The sequence below is a fragment of the Salmo salar genome, chromosome 14 (assembly GCF_965601325.2).
Source record: "Salmo salar chromosome 14, fSalSal1, whole genome shotgun sequence".
NCBI lineage: Eukaryota > Metazoa > Chordata > Actinopteri > Salmoniformes > Salmonidae > Salmo > Salmo salar.
In genome coordinates, this window is record NC_138304.1 from 25787500 (window position 1) to 25806676 (window position 19177).

At 45.2% G+C, this 19177-nt stretch overlaps 1 protein-coding gene across 1 annotated transcript in view; it reads left to right on the top strand.

Moving 5' to 3' along the window:
- LOC106569086 (beta-1,4-galactosyltransferase 2) overlaps window positions 1-19177 on the top strand; it is a 140952-nt gene that overhangs the window by 27834 nt on the left and 93941 nt on the right. The window contains exon 2 of the mRNA XM_014140075.3: window positions 3773-4196. Within this exon, the coding sequence (XP_013995550.3) occupies window positions 3869-4196 (328 nt within the window). The 5' untranslated portion in view covers window positions 3773-3868. The remainder of the gene's footprint in view (window positions 1-3772; window positions 4197-19177) is intronic.

Sequence of the window (19177 nt, forward strand, 5' to 3'; positions counted from 1 at the left end):
CAGTAGAGGGTGTAGTTGGGTCAGGACGTGGCAGAAGGGAGTAAGTGTTTTATTGTTTCATTTAATTTTGGCCGTGTGACTTCCAATCAAGCACAGCTGTAGAGGGTTGTGGTTGATTGGGAGTCACACATAAGTTGCCTACGTTTCCGTTGTGGGGTGTGGGTAATTGTGCTTGTCACTGTTGTTGCACCTGACAGGACTGTGTTGGCTGTCAGTTTTGTTGTTTTGTTAATTGCATAGTGTTCGTAACATTAAAAATGACGAACCCTAACTCCGCCGCATTTTGGTCCACTTCTTCCGTAGACAGCCGTTACAGAATTACCCACCAAACCAGGACCAAGCGGCGGAAGAGGAAGGAGCAGCAGGACTACTGCGTTATGGACAAATGGACATGGGAACAGATCCTGGACGGAGAGGGACCATGGACTCAGGCTGGGGATTATCGCCTCCCGCAGTGGGAGATTGAAGCGGCGAGAGCGGAGAGGCGATACTACGAGGAGAGAGAGCGCAACGAGCGCGAGAGGCAGCCCCAATATTTTTTTGGGGGGGGGCACACGGGACAGTCGGTGGAGCTGAGGTCGGAACCAGAGCCAGTCGGGATGACATTGGAGGTGAGCGAGGGCTATGAGACAGAGACTGTGACGGGGTTAATGGGAAAATTAGGAGAGAGAGAGATGAGAGAGCTGCTAGTGTGGTGCATAAAGTACGGCATTCGCCCTAATGAGCGTGTCGTGGGTATGATGTCACCTGAGGCAGCTCTCCATACTCGTCCTGAGGTGCGTGCTGGTTGTCTGGTAAAGACTGTGCCTGCGCCCAGAAACAGGCCTCCTCCATGTCTTCCCAGCCCTGCACATCCTGTACCTACACCCAGAACCAAGCCTCCTGCATGTCTTCCTATCCTGGTCAAGCCCGTGCCTCCTCCACGGACCAGTACTCCAGTGGGTCTCCCTATCCTGGTCAAGCCCGTGTCTCCTCCACGGACCAGTCCTCCAATGGATCTCCCTATCCTGGTCAAGCCCGCCAGTCAACAGTCGCCAGAGAGGCCGGACTGCCCTGAACTGCCGGAGTGGCCGGACTGCCCTGTTCTGCCGGAGTGGCCGGACTGCCCTGTTCTGCCGGAGTGGCCGGACTGCCCTGTTCTGCCGGAGTGGCCGGACTGCCCTGTTCTGCCGGAGTGGCCGGACTGCCCTGTTCTGCCGGAGTGGCCGGACTGCCCTGTTCTGCCGGAGTGGCCGGACTGCCCTGTTCTCTGCCGGAGTGGCCGGACTGCCCTGTTCTGCCGGAGTGGCCGGACTGCCCTGTTCTGCCGGAGTGGCCGGACTGCCCTGTTCTGCCGGAGTGGCCGGACTGCCCTGTTCTGCCGGAGTGGCCGGACTGCCCGGTTCTGCCAGAGGTGCCCGCCTGCCCTGATCTGCCAGGGTGCCCGGCCTGTCAGGATCAGCCCGAGTGGTCCTCCTGCCCTCCGGTCCAGCCCGAGTGGTCCTCCTGCCCTCCGGCCCAGCCCGAGTGTTCCTCCTGCCCTCCGGCCCAGCCCGAGTGTTCCTCCTGCCCTCCGGCCCAGCCCGAGTGTTCCTCCTGCCCTCCGGCCCAGCCCGAGTGTTCCTCCTGCCCTCCGGCCCAGCCCGAGTGTTCCTCCTGCCCTCCGGCCCAGCCCGAGTGGCCCGCATGCCTTCCGGCCCAGCCCGAGTGGCCCGCATGCCTTCCGGCCCAGCCCGAGTGGCCCGCATGCCTTCCGACCCAGCCCGAGTGGTCCGTCTGCCAGGGTCAGCCCGAGTGGCCAGTCTGCCCGGCGCAGCGATCGGCGCCAACAGAGTGGGTGACGCCGAAGGTGGAGCGAGGTCCACGTCCTGCACCTGAGCCACCTCCAGGATAGGTGGGTTGGGGAGGGAGGGTGTAGCACAGTGCCGTCGGTGACGGCAGCCACCCTCCCTTCCCTCCCTTATTGTTTAGGTGTTCCTTTTTGTTGGGGATTTTTTTTGTGTTTTCCTTTTTGTAGGTGCATCCCGGGGTCTGCACCTTGAGGGGGGGGTACTGTCACGTCCTGACCAGTAGAGGGTGTAGTTGGGTCAGGACGTGGCAGAAGGGAGTAAGTGTTTTATTGTTTCATTTAATTTTGGCCGTGTGACTTCCAATCAAGCACAGCTGTAGAGGGTTGTGGTTGATTGGGAGTCACACATAAGTTGCCTACGTTTCCGTTGTGGGGTGTGGGTAATTGTGCTTGTCACTGTTGTTGCACCTGACAGGACTGTGTTGGCTGTCAGTTTTGTTGTTTTGTTAATTGCATAGTGTTCGTAACATTAAAAATGACGAACCCTAACTCCGCCGCATTTTGGTCCACTTCTTCCGTAGACAGCCGTTACAACATCCCTGGTCATCCCTACTGCCTCTGATCTGGTGGACTCACTAAACACATGCTTCGTTTGTAAATTATGTCTGCGAGTTGGAGCGTGCCCCTGGCTATCTGCTTTGCCTAATATAAGGAATTTGAAATGATTTATACTTCTACATTTACTTTTGATACTTTATGTGTTTAAAACCACATACTTTTAGACTTTTACTCAAGTAGTTTTTTTTACTGCGTGTTCTTTCACTTGTACTTGAGTTATTTTCTATAAAGGTATCTTTACTTTTACTCAAGTATGACAATTGGGTACTTTTCCCACCACTGCTCCACAATGGCTTATCAACTTGAAACTTAGGGTCATCAAAGACATTCCCATGAAGAACCGTGTTAAGTTTGGCATTGATATCTTAAAGATAATAGAAATTGACTTTTTTGACTATGTAACGCTCATGCTTAAAATAATAATAACTAAATAATAATAACTATCTAGTTAATAACTATCTGACTTTCTGGACTAAAAGTCAGATTCACTCCAAATTTGGTCTTTGGACTCATCACAATAGTCCCTAAAGAGTTTGAGAAAATAACGATTATGCCTTCAAAGTTTGCCACACTAAACCAGTAGATGCATATTAGCATATGCAAAACATATAGGACCAAATGACACCATATTTGGATTGTAAAAAAATCAGATTTTATGTGTCCATTTAAACCACTGCAAATCCACTTCACAGTGGTCTATCAACTTGAAACTTGTCATCACTATCATGCACTTGGTGAAAATCTGTTAATGTGCCCTTGAGCAAGGTACTTAACCCTAATTGCTCCTGTATGTCTCGATAAGTGCATCTGCTAAGTGATTAAAATGTAATAGACGTCCTTAAGATGGACAACACTGAACTCATTCTTTGCATATGTAACTTTAATGCTCAAAATCATCTGCAATCATCTTCTCCTCATGAACCATACATCAGATTCACTCCAGATGTTGTATTTAGACTCATTAAATCAGTCTTTAATAAACATGGTCATGTTTTCACTGATTGCACATAGAGAAGATAGTTCCTACATGATAGTGCTTGCTTTGTTATCCAACTGATCTTGTCTCCTTTCTGTCGTCCTGTGAACCATGTTCATTGCTACTCACAGCTATAATTATAAGTGTTTTTCAAATCACATTGTTGGCTGGAATGGGCTATTGGCTACATTGGATTTTACTACCAAAATGGGTGCTGTTGGTTTATTCCTTGATTTGTCTTTTCTTTTCAACATGTACATGACATATAATATACAGATACTGTAGAAAGGATGGACAGACATAATTCGATAAGGCTACTGCTCTTTTCCTGTGTTAGGCCTAATTAACCTGAATGGCAACAAAATATATATTTAATTTTAACATCATGTTTTTCCCTGGTCCTTCCTTAGGTGATAGTGGGAGCCAGTGTGCAGCAGTCCAGGCCCAGGGGAGGGACCGACCGAGTGAATGCCCCAGGCTGTGCAGCGGGGGCGACAGGCTCGACCATGACTCGGCTGATGCTGGGCCGGACCCTGGAGCGCATCTGCAAGGCTGTCCTGCTGCTCTGCCTGGTGCACTTCGTCATCATGATGATCCTCTACTTCGACGTCTACAGCCAGCGCTTCGACCAGATCTTCAGCCGCTTCAACAATGGCCGCAACGCCAGCCGCAACGGACACCACTACTACTACAACCTCAGCCGGCCCAACGCCACCTACGCCAGCTACCTGGCCACCGCAGACCAGCTGCTGCCCACCATACGACCCGAGGGAAACCACACGCCGCCGACTACCAAGCCTATACCACCTTGCCCGGAGATACCCCCTGGTCTAGGTAGTTGAGGAGCCCCTTTTACACTAATGAAATAGTACCCTGTTCACATTACCATGCCGACCCGAACTATACTGTGCTGGCTCAGATATATTTGTTTAACTACTGTGGTTGATGCGTAACCAGACCGGAGCAGTTATTATAGCACAGATCAGATACTATCATCATTAGGAAATCTGAACAAGGGGCTTTGGTAATAGTTAATTACTCTAATTAGTATAGTGTGTTGTAATTTGAAAATAGATGTCAGAGAGATAGAGGCCTGCATGTGTTCGAGCAGCAGGCTCTCTGGCAACCACTTTCTATTCTAAAATGTAGTGGATGGAATGTTTACTCCAATTACTGTAAAAGCTAGTGTTTCTGTGGGTTTTCTGGGCTGCCCGGGTGAAACATAAAATGGATTTACTGTCAGCACTCTCGGCTCTAATATATATTTCATCCAAAGAAACACCACTAGTCCAACGCGACGTTGGAAAGACTAACACAACAGTATTCTTTCAAATACTGGAAAATATAGTCAACTAAGATATATGGCTGTGTGGCGTTAGAGTTATTCCTTTTAGGCTTTCAGCAAACTCAATTTAAAGCTGCTGCGATAGGGAAATCCCAGTTACCTTTGTAAGAATTCCCTTCATCAGCAGAAAACCTCATTAACTTCCTTGTCATTGCGAGGCTTTTCTTGCTCATTATGCCATTAGATATGCCTGCGAGCACAAGGCCTTTGCCACTCAGCTCCTGCTAATGAGTTTTAAGTAGAGGTCTTGAGGGAGTTGTGGGCAAACCAACTCTTTGTCTCATGACCCTCCACTTCTATGCATCTGTTTCCCTCTTTATTTCTCTTGATTGAGGTTTCCACTGACTTTACAGTTGTTGACTGGATGTCTTTAGGAGACACATCAGCACTGAGTGGTTGTTTACTGTTAGACCCCCCCCCACTTGGCCCACACACACACACACACACACACACACACACACACACACACACACACACACACACACACACACACACACACACACACACACACACACACACACCCTCCCTCCTACCCTCAATGAGTGGTTGATGCACTGGCTCTAAAGCTTGTTACAAAGCCTGGGCTTTACCACGGTCCGTAAGTGCATTGTGTGATTGCAAAGAACAGAGCTCCAGCTTTAACTTTCATTCATGACCTCGCATTTTGTCTAGCTAGAATAGATGCAAGCAACGAGGTGCGTTGTGTAATTCTGTTTATCTCAGCGTTGCTCTGTGTGTAGGGTATTCTCAGATAATCACTGTCTTTGCTACAGAGATGTCTGCCTGGGGAAACTGCTGTAGGAAGGCTTAAGTAGCTAATCTGCTGTTGTCTGGGTGGCTTGATGGAGCTGTTTTAATGACCCCACTATGACAGATTCAAAGTGGAAGAAATTAACACTTTGAACCTGACACTTCTCTTGACCATGTAGATAGATCTGAAGTGTGTGTATGAATTAGTGTTACTGTGTTGTTAGGCACATTATGGTAGTTCAACCATTCCATATCAGTAAACTAGTCCGTTTGATACATTTTTGTTGCTGTTGTCGACCAATTATCTACAATGTCAAAATCCCAAATCAGAATAATGATTCATTATCCAGATGAATGTGAATCAACTTTTCATAGAGTCCATAATGAATGCAATTACCCGTTCTGTAATTAGGCTATTTCAATTGAATTAGATTTGATATGACTCTGTGACTGCCACTGCCTTCTCTTTCCCTAGCATGGAGGGAGAGGAGGCTGCGTGGTCTGGTGCTTCATGGCCAGCCCAGGTAGCTAGCTGCCTAGCCTTCCTCCCTCCTTGCCTCTTCTCTCAATGATGGAGTAGGTGCCTGGGGTGGTAATGAATTGCAGACAGAGTCAGAGACTGAGAATGCCTCTGTGTTAGTCACAGCCAGGTGCAGATAGATAGATGATGGTGGAGGGGAGAGGGAGGGAGGCCCCAGGGAGAGGGGGCCATGGCCAGGGCGAGACGGGGGAGACTCCCAACCCAGCTGACAGGTGCTGCTTGTGTTTGGACTTGCGGTGGGCTTCCATTCCATTGCAGCTTTCTCTCTCTCCATCTCCCTCTCTCTCGCACTCTTCCCTCCCTCCCTCCCTCCCTCCCTCCCTCCCTTAAAGGTGCAATATGCAGAAATCGCTTGACCATTTTCTGTCTGTTAAAATTTTAATAGTTTGCCTAATAACAGTTTATATGACAAAACAAGCAATGTATAGTGTAGAGAATCATTGTACCATCTAAACTGCTGTGAAATCTATGTTCAGTAACCTAAAATATTCTATTTCCAGCTGTTTGAAGCTGGTGTACAAAACTGAAAGTAAAAGATACAAAAGCGAAACATAAGAACGGGAAGCATAGAAATAGCGCACAAAGGACAGATCTACCGCTACTTAGACTTGCTTTCAATGAGAATGACAGACCTATAACTCACATTTCTATATGAATTTGGTCAGCTTTAATGGCAGTCAGTCAGCTGTCATTGTGGGTATGCAACCTCTGCAACCTCTTAACAAAACAAATTGTAATGGCAAAATATGGAATATTTGCCTGACAGGGTTGCAGTATTTTACGAATGTTGGAGCTATAACATTTTCCTAGACACTCTTATCCAGAGCGACTTACATTAGTGAATGCATAATTGTTTTTATTTTTCCGCACTGGTCCCCCGTGGGAATCAAACCCACAACCCTGGCATTGCCAGACAGGAGGACTATGCTGGTGCAGTGCTGGTGTTATCACTTCCAACAAATAATGTAATTTAGAACTCATTGAGGCATACACATTTTTTGTTGTTGCCTATATTGGAGTTGGTGTCCATAGGTTTATTGATTTCAGTCTTTTTAACTTCCCTGCTGTACTAATACTAAAGCCAATCCTATGCTGCTGGATGCCGGGCACTGAACCAACCCTAATGCCAAATTCTGCTGGGTTTTCAGTTCAGTCTGAGGGGACTGACACAACTCCCCATCAGAGGAGACAGCTCCAGTCTTTCTCCCTGGCTTGTCATTGGTATTTTTCCCCGTTGGATTACACCAATCACTGCTGTGGTAGTGTTGCTTTCTGAAGGAGGATCATCACTCAGAGAGAGTGCAAAGTTGATGGATGTCTGTTTGCTTAGCATGTAATTACCAGGTCTGGGGTTATACATCTACTACTGTAGGTCAGCTGAACAAAGCCATTACACTGCTTTGAGAAATGACACTGTTCGGAATGTCTACCTGGCTCCATCAAATCAAAATACAAGTCTTGACCTTTTCTGTACTTACACAGTAATGTTTCAGATCCTGAAGGCCACTACATCTGAATTTATCTTCCAGGCCAAAATGTGTCATAGTGCATTAGTTTGGTGTCCAGTGCATGTACAGTTGAAGTTGGAAGTTGAAATACACCTTAGCCAAATACATTTAAACTCCGTTTTTCACAATTCCTGACATTTAATCAGAGTAAATATTCCCTGTCTTAGGTCAGTTAGGATCACCACTTTATTTTAAGAATGTGAAATGTCAGAATAATAGTAGAGAGAATGATTTATTTCAGCTTTTATTTCTTTCATCACATTCCCAGTGGGTCAGAAGTTTACATACACTCAATTTGTATTTGGTAGCATTGTCTTTAAATTGTTTAACTTGGGTCAAACGTTTTGGGTAGCCTTCCACTAGTTTCCCACGATAAGTTGGGTGAATTTTGGCCCATTCCTCCTGACAGAGCTGGTGTAATTGAGTGGGGTTTGTAGGCCTCCTTGCTCACACACGCTTTTTCAGTTCTGCCCACAATTTTTCTATGGGATTGAGGTCAAGGCTTTGTGATGGCCACTCCAATACCTTGACTTTGTTGTCCTTTTGCCACAACTTTGGAAGTATTCTTGGGGTCATTGTCCATTTGGAAGACCCATTTGCGACCAAGCTTTAACTTCCTGACTGATGTATTGAGATGTTGCTTCAATATAGCCACATCATTTTTCTTCCTCATGGTGCCATCTATTTTGTGAAGTGCACCAGTCGCTCCTGCAGCAAAGCACCCCCACAACATGATGCTGCCACCCTTGTGCATCGCGGTTGGGATGGTGTTCTTCGGCTTGCAAGGCTCCCCCTTTTTCCTCCAAACATAACGATGGTCATTATGGCCAAACAGCTCTATTTTTGTTTCATTAGACCAGAGGACATTTCTCCAAAAAGTACAATCTTTGTCCCAATGTGCAGTTGCAAACCGTAGTCTGGCTTTTTTTTTGTGGCAGTTTTGGAGCAGTGGCTTCTTCCTTGCTGAGTGGCCTTTCAGGTTATGTCGATATAGGACGTGTTTTACTGTGGATATAGATACTTTTGTACCTGTTTCCTCCAGCATTCTCACAAGGTCCTTTGCTGTTTTTCTGGGATTGATTTGCACTTTTCACACCAAAGTACGTTCATCTCTAGGAGACAGAACGCGTCTCCTTCCTGAGCGGTATGACGGCTGCGTGGTCCCATGGTGTTTGTACTTGCGTGCTATTGTTTGTACAGATGAACGTGGTACCTTCAGGTGTTTGGAAATTGCTCCCAAGAATGAACCAGACTTGTAGAGGTCTACAATTGTTTTCTGAGGTCTTGGCTGATTTCTTTTGATTTTCCCATGATGTCAAGCAAAGAGGCACTGAGTTTTAAGGTAGACCTTGAAATACATCCACAGGTACACCTCCAATTGACTCAAATGATTTCAATTAGCTTATCAGAAGCTTCTAAAGCCATGACATCATTTTCTGGAATTTTCCAAGCTGTTTAAAGGCACAGTCAACTTAGTGTATTTAACCTTCTGACCCACTGGAATTGTGATACAGTGAATTATAAGTGAAATAATCTGTCTGTAAACAATTGTTGGAAAAATTACTTGTGTCATGCACAAAGTAGAGTTGTTGAAAAACGAGTTTTAATGACTCCAACCTAAGTGTATGTAAACTTCTGACTTCAACTGTATGTGAAGCATAGCCACCAATACAGGAGATCCACCACCAAAGTTCTCAGTATAGTGACCTAGGGCTGGGCAATATATCAAATTAATTTGATTAATTTATATGTATGTTTTTGCGCGATTTTCCAAATGCCTGTATCGGAAGAATCAAGGTTTTGTTATTTTTCGTTTTTAAGACCGTTTATGTCCACTTGTTTTCATGTTGTATTTTTGGTCTTGTCTCTTTCGTTCCTTCTGTGCTGTGTGCATCTCTTCATTTACACCAGAGATCCGTATATAATGAAGAGTTGCATGTCTCCGCCCTAACAATGGGAGTCGTTGTCCCAAACGCGGGAAGGCAGGTGACCAGTTTTTATTCAAAATAAACCCATAGAAATGCATTGGGCTTATTTTGGACAGGTTTTAGGCTTTGCCTCTTCCTCTATGGTTTACACATACCAAGCACCTCCAGCTGCCTCTCACACCAACAAAGTTGAGAGATCACTTCTTCCTCTCTTACAAGTGGTTTCAACTCACTATTTGCATTTGAGGTTTGGTCTAACAGAATCGGTCATAGGGACATTGAGATGATTTTACTGTAAAAGAGTTGAAGTTAACCTTTCTAAAGATACCTTTTTTATGTCTCAACTACTCAGATTGAGAGCAGACACTACTACAACATGAACATTGATGAATATTGAATCTGGAAAATTCATGCTCAGTTCGTTGCGCATGGCATTGTGGTACCATGTCCCGCTAGCAGCATTTTAGCCAAAGACTGTTATATTAGCAGTTTAGTCTGTGTTTTATAAATGTGCAATAAGCATAAAACACAATTATATAAGGAATTGGCAATTCGTTCTTATTCTGAGAAACAAGGTAGGCCACTTGCGTACAGCATCTGAACAAAGTGGACAGGCTAACATGCGTTTCAAACAGTTAGAGACAGACAGAAGGGAGTGTTCATAACAATTCAACTGTTGAACTGTTAGCTAGCAAATAGATCCAAGTTGGTTAAACTTGAAATATAAAGATTAGCTGGCTAATCACTAGCATGTGGGCTTGAGAGATTTTTGATGAGACCTGTGTTCAGTTTCTATAGCCGAAAGCCTGACACAAGAAGATATTTGTGAATGTGCATTATGTATGGTTCTATTTAAATTTGTAATAAAAAAGGTCATTTTTATAGACTGACTTGAAAGCCAGAAATGCAGTGTATTTGACCTTTAATTGTAAAACAACTCTTATTTAGAGAAAACATATTTTTAGATATACAGTACCAGTCAAAAGTTTGGACACACCTACTCATTCCAGGGTTTTTCTTGATTTTGACTATTTTCTACAGTGTACAATACTAGTGAAAACATCAAAACTATGAAATAACACATATGGCATCATGTAGTAACCAAAAAAAGGTTAAACAAATCCAAATATACTTTGTATTTGAGATTCTTCAAAGTAGCCAACCTTTGCCTTGATGACAACTTTGCGCACTCTTGGCACACTCCCTCAAGAGGTAGTCACCTGGAATGCATTTCAATTAACAGGTGTGCCTTATTAACTTCTTAATGCGTTTCAGCCAATCAGTTGTGTTGTGGCAAGGTAGGGTTGGTATACAGAAGATAGCCCTATTTGGTAAAAGACCAGGCCCATATTTTGGCAGTAACAGCTCAAATAAGCAAAGAGAGATGACAGTCCATCATTACTTTAAGACATGAAGGTCAGTCAATCCGGATAATTTCAACATTTCAAGAACTTTGAATGTTTCTTCAAGTGCAGTCACAAAAACCATCAAGCGCTATGATGAAACTGGCTCTCATGAGGACCGCCACAGGAGACCCAGAAGACCTAGAGTTACCTCTGCTGCAGAGGATAAGTTCATTAGTTACCAGCCTCAGAAATCGGCAATTAACTGCACCTCAGATTGCAGGAAAAATAAATTCTTCACAGAGTTCAAGTAACAGACACATCTCAACATCAACTGTGTGAAGACTGCATGAATCAGGTCTTCATGGTCGAATTGCTACAAGGAAACCACTACTAAAGGACATGAATTAGAAGAAGAGATTTGGTTGGGCCTAGAAACACGAGCAATGGACATTAGACCGGTGGAGATTTGTCCTTTGGTCTGATGAGTCCAAATTTGAGTTTTCTGGTTCCAACCGCCGTGTCTTTGTGAGACGAAGAGTAAGTGAACGGATTATCTCTGCATATGTAGTTCCCACCATGAAGCATGGAGGAGGAGGTGTGGGGGTGCTTTGCTGGTGACACTGTCTGTGATTCTTTTTAAATTCAAGGCACACTTAACCAGCATGGCTACCACAGCATTTTGCAGCGATACGCCATCCCATCTCGTTTGCTCTTAGTGGGACTATCATTTGTTTTTCAACAGGACAATGACCCAACACACCTCCAGGCTGTGTAAGGGCTATTTGACCAAGAAGGAGAGTGGGGGAATGCTGCATCAGATGATCTGGCCTCCACAATCACCCGGCCTCAACCCAAATAAGATGGTTTGGGTTGAATTGGACCTCAGAGTGAAGGAAAAGCAGCCAACAAGTGCTCAGCATACAGTGGCAAGAAAGAGTATGTGAACCCTTTGTAATTACCTGGATTTCTCTATAAATTGTTCATAAAATTTGATCTGATCTTCATCTAAGTCACAACAATAGACAAACACTGTCACACCCTGATCTGTTTCACCTGTTTCTGTGATTGTCTCCACCCCCTCCAGGTGTCGCTTATTTTCCCCAGTGTATTTATCCCTGTGTTTCCTGTCTCTCTGTGCCAGTTCGACTTGTATTTTAGTCATGTCAACCAGCGTGTTTTTCCCGTACTCATTTTGCCATTCTCACTGCCTTCAAGCAGCACATCCTTCCCCTAGTCGCCTTCCTCAGGAGGTTAGCAAGACTGTATATGTCTCTGATATCCCCACGGAATACCATGACCTCCTGGAAGTGTTCAGTAAGGCACGTGCTACTTCCCTTCCGCCGCACCGTCCTTATGATTGTGCCATTGATCTTCTCCCAGGCACTTCACCACCTTGGGGTCGGTTGTACTCTCTGTCCGGACCAGAGACCATTGCTATGCAGGAGTACATAGAAGAGTCTCTGGCCACTGGGGCTGTCTGTCCGTCTGCATCTCCTGGGTTTTTCGCAGGGTTTTTCTTTGTGGAGAAGAAGGACAAGACCCTGCGCCCATGCATTGACTACCGGGGACTTAGCAATATCACTGTCAAAAAAACGTTACCCCCTACCTCTCCTCTCCTCGGCGTTTGAACCTCTCCAGGGGTCTACCATGTTTTCCAAGTTGGACCTTCGGAATGCCTACCACCTGGTTCGGATACGCAAGGGGGATGTGTGGAAGACAGCCTTTAACTCAGCCAGTGGACGATATGTCTTCCAGGCTTTGGTCAATGATGTGCTTCGGGACATGCTAAACCGGTTTGTGTTCGTCTACCTGGATGACATCCTGTTTTGTACTCCATGTCAGACAGGTCCTTCAGCACCTCCTGGAGGACTGTTTGTGAAAGCCGAGAAGTGTGAGTTCCACCGCTCTTCTATCACCTAACTGGGATATGTCATTGCTGAGGGCAATGTTCAGATGGATCCTGGAAAGGTGAAAGCAGTGGTGGAATGGCCTCAACCAACGTCCAGGGCGCAGTTGCAACGGTTTCTTGGTTTTGCAAACTTCTACCGCCGTTTCATTCGGGATTACAGCACCCTGGCGGCCCCCATCTCAGCACTCACCTCCCCCAAGGTACCGTTCAAATGGTCTCCAGCTATCGACAAAGCCTTTGTGGACCTGAAGCATCAGTTCATAACAGCACCCATCCTCATCCATCTGGACCCCTTTGTGGTGGAAGTGGATGCTTCGGTTTTTGGAGTGGGGGCCATCCTGTCCCAGCGATCATCCCAGGACCAAAAGCTTCATCCCTGTGCTTTCCTGTCCCATCGTAGTTCCTGCTGAGAGGAACTACAATGTTGGCAACCGAGAACTCCTGGCGGTGAAGATGGCGTTGGAGGAGTGGAGGCACTGGCTGGAAGGAGCAGAACAGCCATTTCTGGTGTGAACTGACCATAAAAACGTGGAATATCTCCGTTCAGCCAAGCGCCTCATCTCAAGGCAGGCCCGGTGGGCCCTCCTGTTTACCAGATTCAACTTTACCATTTCCTACCATCCAGGGTCTAAAAATGTGAAGCCTGATGCTCTCTCCCGCCTATACAGTTCCTCTGCCACACCCTCGACTTCCGAAACCATTCTCCCCACCTCATGCCTTGCTGCCACTGTGGATTGTGGTATTGAGAACCTGGTTCACGAGGCGCAACGCTCCCAGCCTGGACCTGAAGAGGGCCCTGCTAACTGACTGTTTGTCCCTAACCCAGTCCAGTCCCGGGTCCTGGAATGGGCTTATTCCTCCAGGCTGACCTGTCATCCAGGGTCCCGTCATACACTAGCTTTCCTTCGACAACATTTCTGGTGGCCCACAATGGTCCCTGATGTCTCTACCTTCGTCACCGCATGCACTGCGTGTGCTCAAAACAAGACTCCATGGCAAGCTCCTTCTGGCCTCATGCAGCTACTACCGGTTCCTCATCGTCCCTGGTCTCATATATCTCTGGACTTTGTCACTGGGCACCCTCCGTCTGACAGCAACACTGTCATTCTGACGGTAGTCGACTTGTTCTCCAAGACTGCCCATTTCATCCCTCTCCCCAAACTACCTTCTGCCAAGGAGATGGCCCAGTTTATGGTGCAGCATCTCTTCCGGATCCTTGGACTCCCAGTTGACATGGTCTCCGATCAGGGTCCTCAGTTCTCGTCTCAGTTCTGGAAGGCATTCTGCACCCTTATTGGGTCGTCGGGCCAGCCTGTCACCCGGATTCCATCCCCAAACTAACGGTCAGTCGGAGCGAGCCAACCAAGACCTGGAGACCACCTTAAGGTGCCTGGTCTCAACCAATCCCACTACCTGGAGCCGTCAACTGGTCTGGGTGGAGTATGCCCGGAACACTCTTCCCAGTTTTGCCACAGGACTCTCCCCTTTCGAGTGCTCCATGGGGTATCAGCCTCCACTCTTCCCTGAACAAGAGCAGGAGGTCAGCGTACCCTCAGCCCAGATGTTTGTCCTCCGCTGTCGACGTACCTGGAGAAGAGCCAGGGCGGCTATTCTCAAGACCAACTCCAGGTATCGTCGACAAGCGGACCATCGCCGGACCCCAGCTCCCCGCTACCGCATTGGGCAGAGGGTATGGCTTTCCACTTGGGATCTACCCCTTCGGATAGAGTCCCGCAAGCTGTCTTCCCGGTTCATTGGTCCTTTTCCCATCTCCAGAGTCCTGAGTTCCACTGCTGTCCATCTTGTGTTCCCCCGTACCCTTCGTATTCACCCTACCTTCCATGTGTCTAGAATTAAGCCTGTGTCTCACTGTCCTTTGTCTTCTATCTCCAGGCCCATCCCTCCCCCCCCGGGTTATCGGTGGCCAGCCAGCATATACGGTGAGACGCCTCCTGAAGGTTTGACCACGGGGCAGGGGTTTCCAGTACCTGGTTGACTGGGAGGGTTATGGCCCGGAGGAGAGGTGCTGGGTCCCTGCTAAAGACATCTTGGACCCGGCCCTCATCGCCGATTTCCACCGCCGACACCCCGGTCAGCCAGGTATGCGCCCAGGTTCGACGCCAGGTGGCGTCAGGTGGCGTCCCTAGGTGTCGAATCCTATGATTGTCGACACCCCCACCGGTGTCGCTTATTTTTCCCAGTGTATTTATCCCTGTGTTTCCTGTCTCTCTGTGCCAGTTCGTCTTGTATGTTAGTCAAGTCAACCATCGTTTTTCCCAATCTCCTTTTGCTATTCTCTTTTTGATATTCTTCCCGGTTTTGACCCCTGCCTGACTCTGGACTATCTTCCCGCCTGATCATCCTGTCTGCCCTGACCTTGATTCTGCCTGCCCTTTGGTACCTTTTGGACTCTGAACTGGTTTTGACCTTTTTGCCTGTCCACGACCATTGTCTTGCCTTACCCTATTGGATGAATTAATATTGTAAGACTCCAACCATCTGCCTCCTGGGTCTGCATCTGGGTCTCGCCTTGTGTCATTATAAACACAGTCTGCTTAAACTTATAACACACAAACAATTATACGTTTTCATGTCTTTATTGAACACACTGTGTAAACATTCACAGGGCAGGGTGGAAAAAGTATGTGAACCTTTGGATTTAATAACTGGTTGACCCTCCTTTGGCAGCATTAACCTCAACCAAATTATTTATGTATTTGTGTATCAGACCTGCACAGTGGTCAGGAGGAATTTTGGACCATTCCTCTTCACGAACTGTTTCAGTTTAGCAATATTTTTGGGATGCCTGGTGTGAACCGCTCTCGAGGTCATGCCACAGGTAGAGGTCAGTACTCTGACTGGGCCACTCCAGAAGCTGTATTTTCTTCTGTTGAAGCCATTCTGTTGTTGATTTACTTCTGTATTCTGGGTCGTTGTCCTGTTGCATCACCAAACTTCTGTTGAGCTTCAATTGGCGGGCAGATAGCCTTACATTCTCCTGCAAAATGTCTTGATAAACATGGGAATTCATTTTCCTGTCGATGATAGCAAGCTGTCAAGGCCCTGAGGCAGCAAAGCAGCCCCAAACCATGTTGCTCCCTCCACCATATTTTACAGTTGGGATGAGGTTTTGCAGTTGGTGTGCTGTGCCTTTTTTTTCTCCACACATAGTGTTGTGTGTTCCTTCCAAACAACTCAACTTTAGTTTAATCTGTCCACAGAATATTTTGCCAGTAGCGCTGTGGAATATCCATGTGCACTTTTGCAAACTTCAGACGTGCAGCAATGGTTTTTTTTGGACAGCAGTGGCTTCTTCCGTGGTGTCCTCCCATGAACACCATTCTTGTTTAGTGTTTAACGTATTGTAGACTCATCAAGAGATGTTAGCATGTTCCAAAGATTTCTGTAAGTCTTTAGCTGACACTCTAGGATTCTTCTTAACCTCATTGAGCATTCTGCGCTGTGCTCTTGCAGATATCTTTGCAGGGCGGCCACTCCTAGGGAGAGTAGCAACAGTGCTGAACTTTCTCCATTAACCTGTTGGGTCTAGGGGGCAGCATTTGCACGTCTGGATAAAAAAAATGTACCCGATTTAATCTGGTTACTAATCCTACCCAGTAACTAGAATATGCATATACTTATTATATATGGATAGAAAACACTCTAAAGTTTCCAAAACTGTTTGAATGGTGTCTGTGAGTATAACAGAACTCATTTGGCAGGCAAAACCCTGAGACATTTTCTGACAGGAAGTGGATACCTGATGTGTTGTATTGACTTTAAACCTATCCCATTGAAAAACACAGGGGTTTAGGAATATTTTGGCACTTCCTATTGCTTCCACTAGATGTCACCAGCCTTTACAAAGTGTTTTGAGTCTTCTGGAGGGAGATCTGACCGAACAAGAGCCATGGAACGGTGATGTCCCATTAGACACCTGGCGCGCTACTTCATGTTGGGTACCCTCGTTCCAATACGTTATGAAAGAGTATGCATTCGTCCACCTTGAATATTATTCATGTTCTGGTTAAAAAAGGCCCTAATGATTTATGCTATACAACGTTTGACATGTTTGAACGAACGGAAATATATTTTTTCCCCTCGTTCATGACGAGAAGTCCGGCTGGCTTACATCATGTGCTAACGAGACGGAGATTTTTGGACATAAATGATGAGCTTTTTTGAACAAAACTACATTCGTTATGGACCTGTGATACCTGGAAGTGACATCTGATGAAGAGAATCAAAGGTAATGGATTATTTACATAGTATTTTCGATTTTAGATCTCCCCAACATGACGTCTAGTCTGTATCGCAACGCGTATATTTCTGGGCGCAGTGCTCAGATTATTGCAAAGTGTGATTTCCCAGTAAGGTTATTTTTAAATCTGGCAAGTTGATTGCGTTCAAGAGATGTAAATCTATAATTCTTTAAATGACAATATAATATTTTAACAATGTTTTCTAATTTTAATTATTTAATTTGTGACGCTGACTTGACTGCCGGTTATTGGAGGGAAACGATTTCCTCAACATCAATGCCATAGTAAAACGCTGTTTTTGGATATAAAAATGAACTTGATAGAACTAAAAATGCATGCATTGTCTAACATAATGTCCTAGGAGTGTCATCTGATGGAGATTGTAAAAGGTTAGTGCATCATTTTAGCTGGTTTTATGGTTTTGGTGACCCTGTCTTTGACTTGACAAAACATTACACACAACTCTTGTAAATGTACTGTCCTAACATACTCTAAATTTATGCTTTCGCCGTAAAACCTTTTTGAAATCGTAAAACGTGGTTAGATTAAGGAGATGTTTATCTTTCAAATGGTGTAACATAGTTGTATTTTTGAAAAATTTGAATTTTGACATTTATTTGGATTCAAATTTGCCGCTCTTGAAATGCACCTGCTGTTGATGGAGTGCACCACGGGTGGCACGCTAGCGTCCCACCTAGCCCCAAGAGGTTAATAGACTGATGAACATCAAGGCTTTTAGAGATACTTTGTAACTCTTTCCAGCTTTATGCAAGTCAACTGTTCTTAATCTTAGGTCTTCTGAGATCTCTTTTGTTCGATGCATGGTTCAGATCAGGCAATGCTTCATGTGAATATCGAACTCCCATTTTGTGAGTGGTTTTTATATTGCAGGGCAGCTCTAACCAACATCTCCAATCTCGTCTCATTGATTCGACTCCAGGTTAGCTGAGTCCTGACTCCAATTAGCTTTTGGAGAAGTCATTAGCCTAGAGGTTCACATACTTTTTCCAACCTACACTGTGAATATTTAAATTATGTATTCAATATAGACAACAAAAATACAATAATTTGTGTGTTATTAGTTTAAGCACACTGTGTTTGTCTATTGTTGTGACTTAGAGGAAGATCAGATCACATTTTCTGACCAATTTATGTAGAAATCCATGTAATTCCAAAGGGTTCACATACTTTTTCTTGCAACGGTATCTGGGAACTCCTTCAAAACTGTTGGAAAAGCATTCCAGGTGACTATCTCATGAAGCTGGTTGAGAGAATGCCAAGACTGTGCAAAGCTGTCATCAAGGCAAAGGGTGGCTACTTTGAAGAATCTAAAATCTAAAATATATTTTGATTTGTTTAACCTCTATGGGCTAGGTGGGACGCTAGCGTGCCACCCGTGGTGCACTCCATCAATAGCAGGTGCATTTCAAGAGCGGCAAATTTGAATCCAAATAAATGTCAAAATTCAAATTTTTCAAAAATACAACTATTTTACACCATTTGAAAGATAAACATCTCCTTAATCTAACCACGTTTTACGATTTCAAAAAGGTTTTACGGCGAAAGCATAAATTTAGAGTATGTTAGGACAGTACATTTACAAGAGTTGTGTGTAATGTTTTGTCAAGTCAAAGACAGGGTCACCAAAACCATAAAACCAGCTAAAATGATGCACTAACCTTTTACAATCTCCATCAGATGACACTCCTAGGACATTATGTTAGACAATGCATGCATTTTTAGTTCTATCAAGTTCATATTTATATCCAAAAACAGCGTTTTACTATGGCATTGATGTTGAGGAAATCGTTTCCCTCCAATAACCGGCAGTCAAGTCAGCGTCACAAATTAAATAATTAAAATTAGAAAACATTGGTAAAATATTATATTGTCATTTAAAGAATTATAGATTTACATCTCTTGAACGCAATCAACTTGCCAGATTTAAAAATAACCTTACTGGGAAATCACACTTTGCAATAATCTGAGCACTGCGCCCAGAAAAATACTCGTTGCGATACAGACTAGACGTCATGTTGGGGAGATCTAAAATCGAAAATACTATGTAAATAATCCATTACCTTTGATTCTCTTCATCAGATGTCACTTCCAGGTATCACAGGTCCATAACGAATGTAGTTTTGTTCAAAAAAGCTCATCATTTATGTCCAAAAATCTCCGTCGAGTTAGCACATGATCTAAGCCAGCCGGACTTCTCGTCATGAA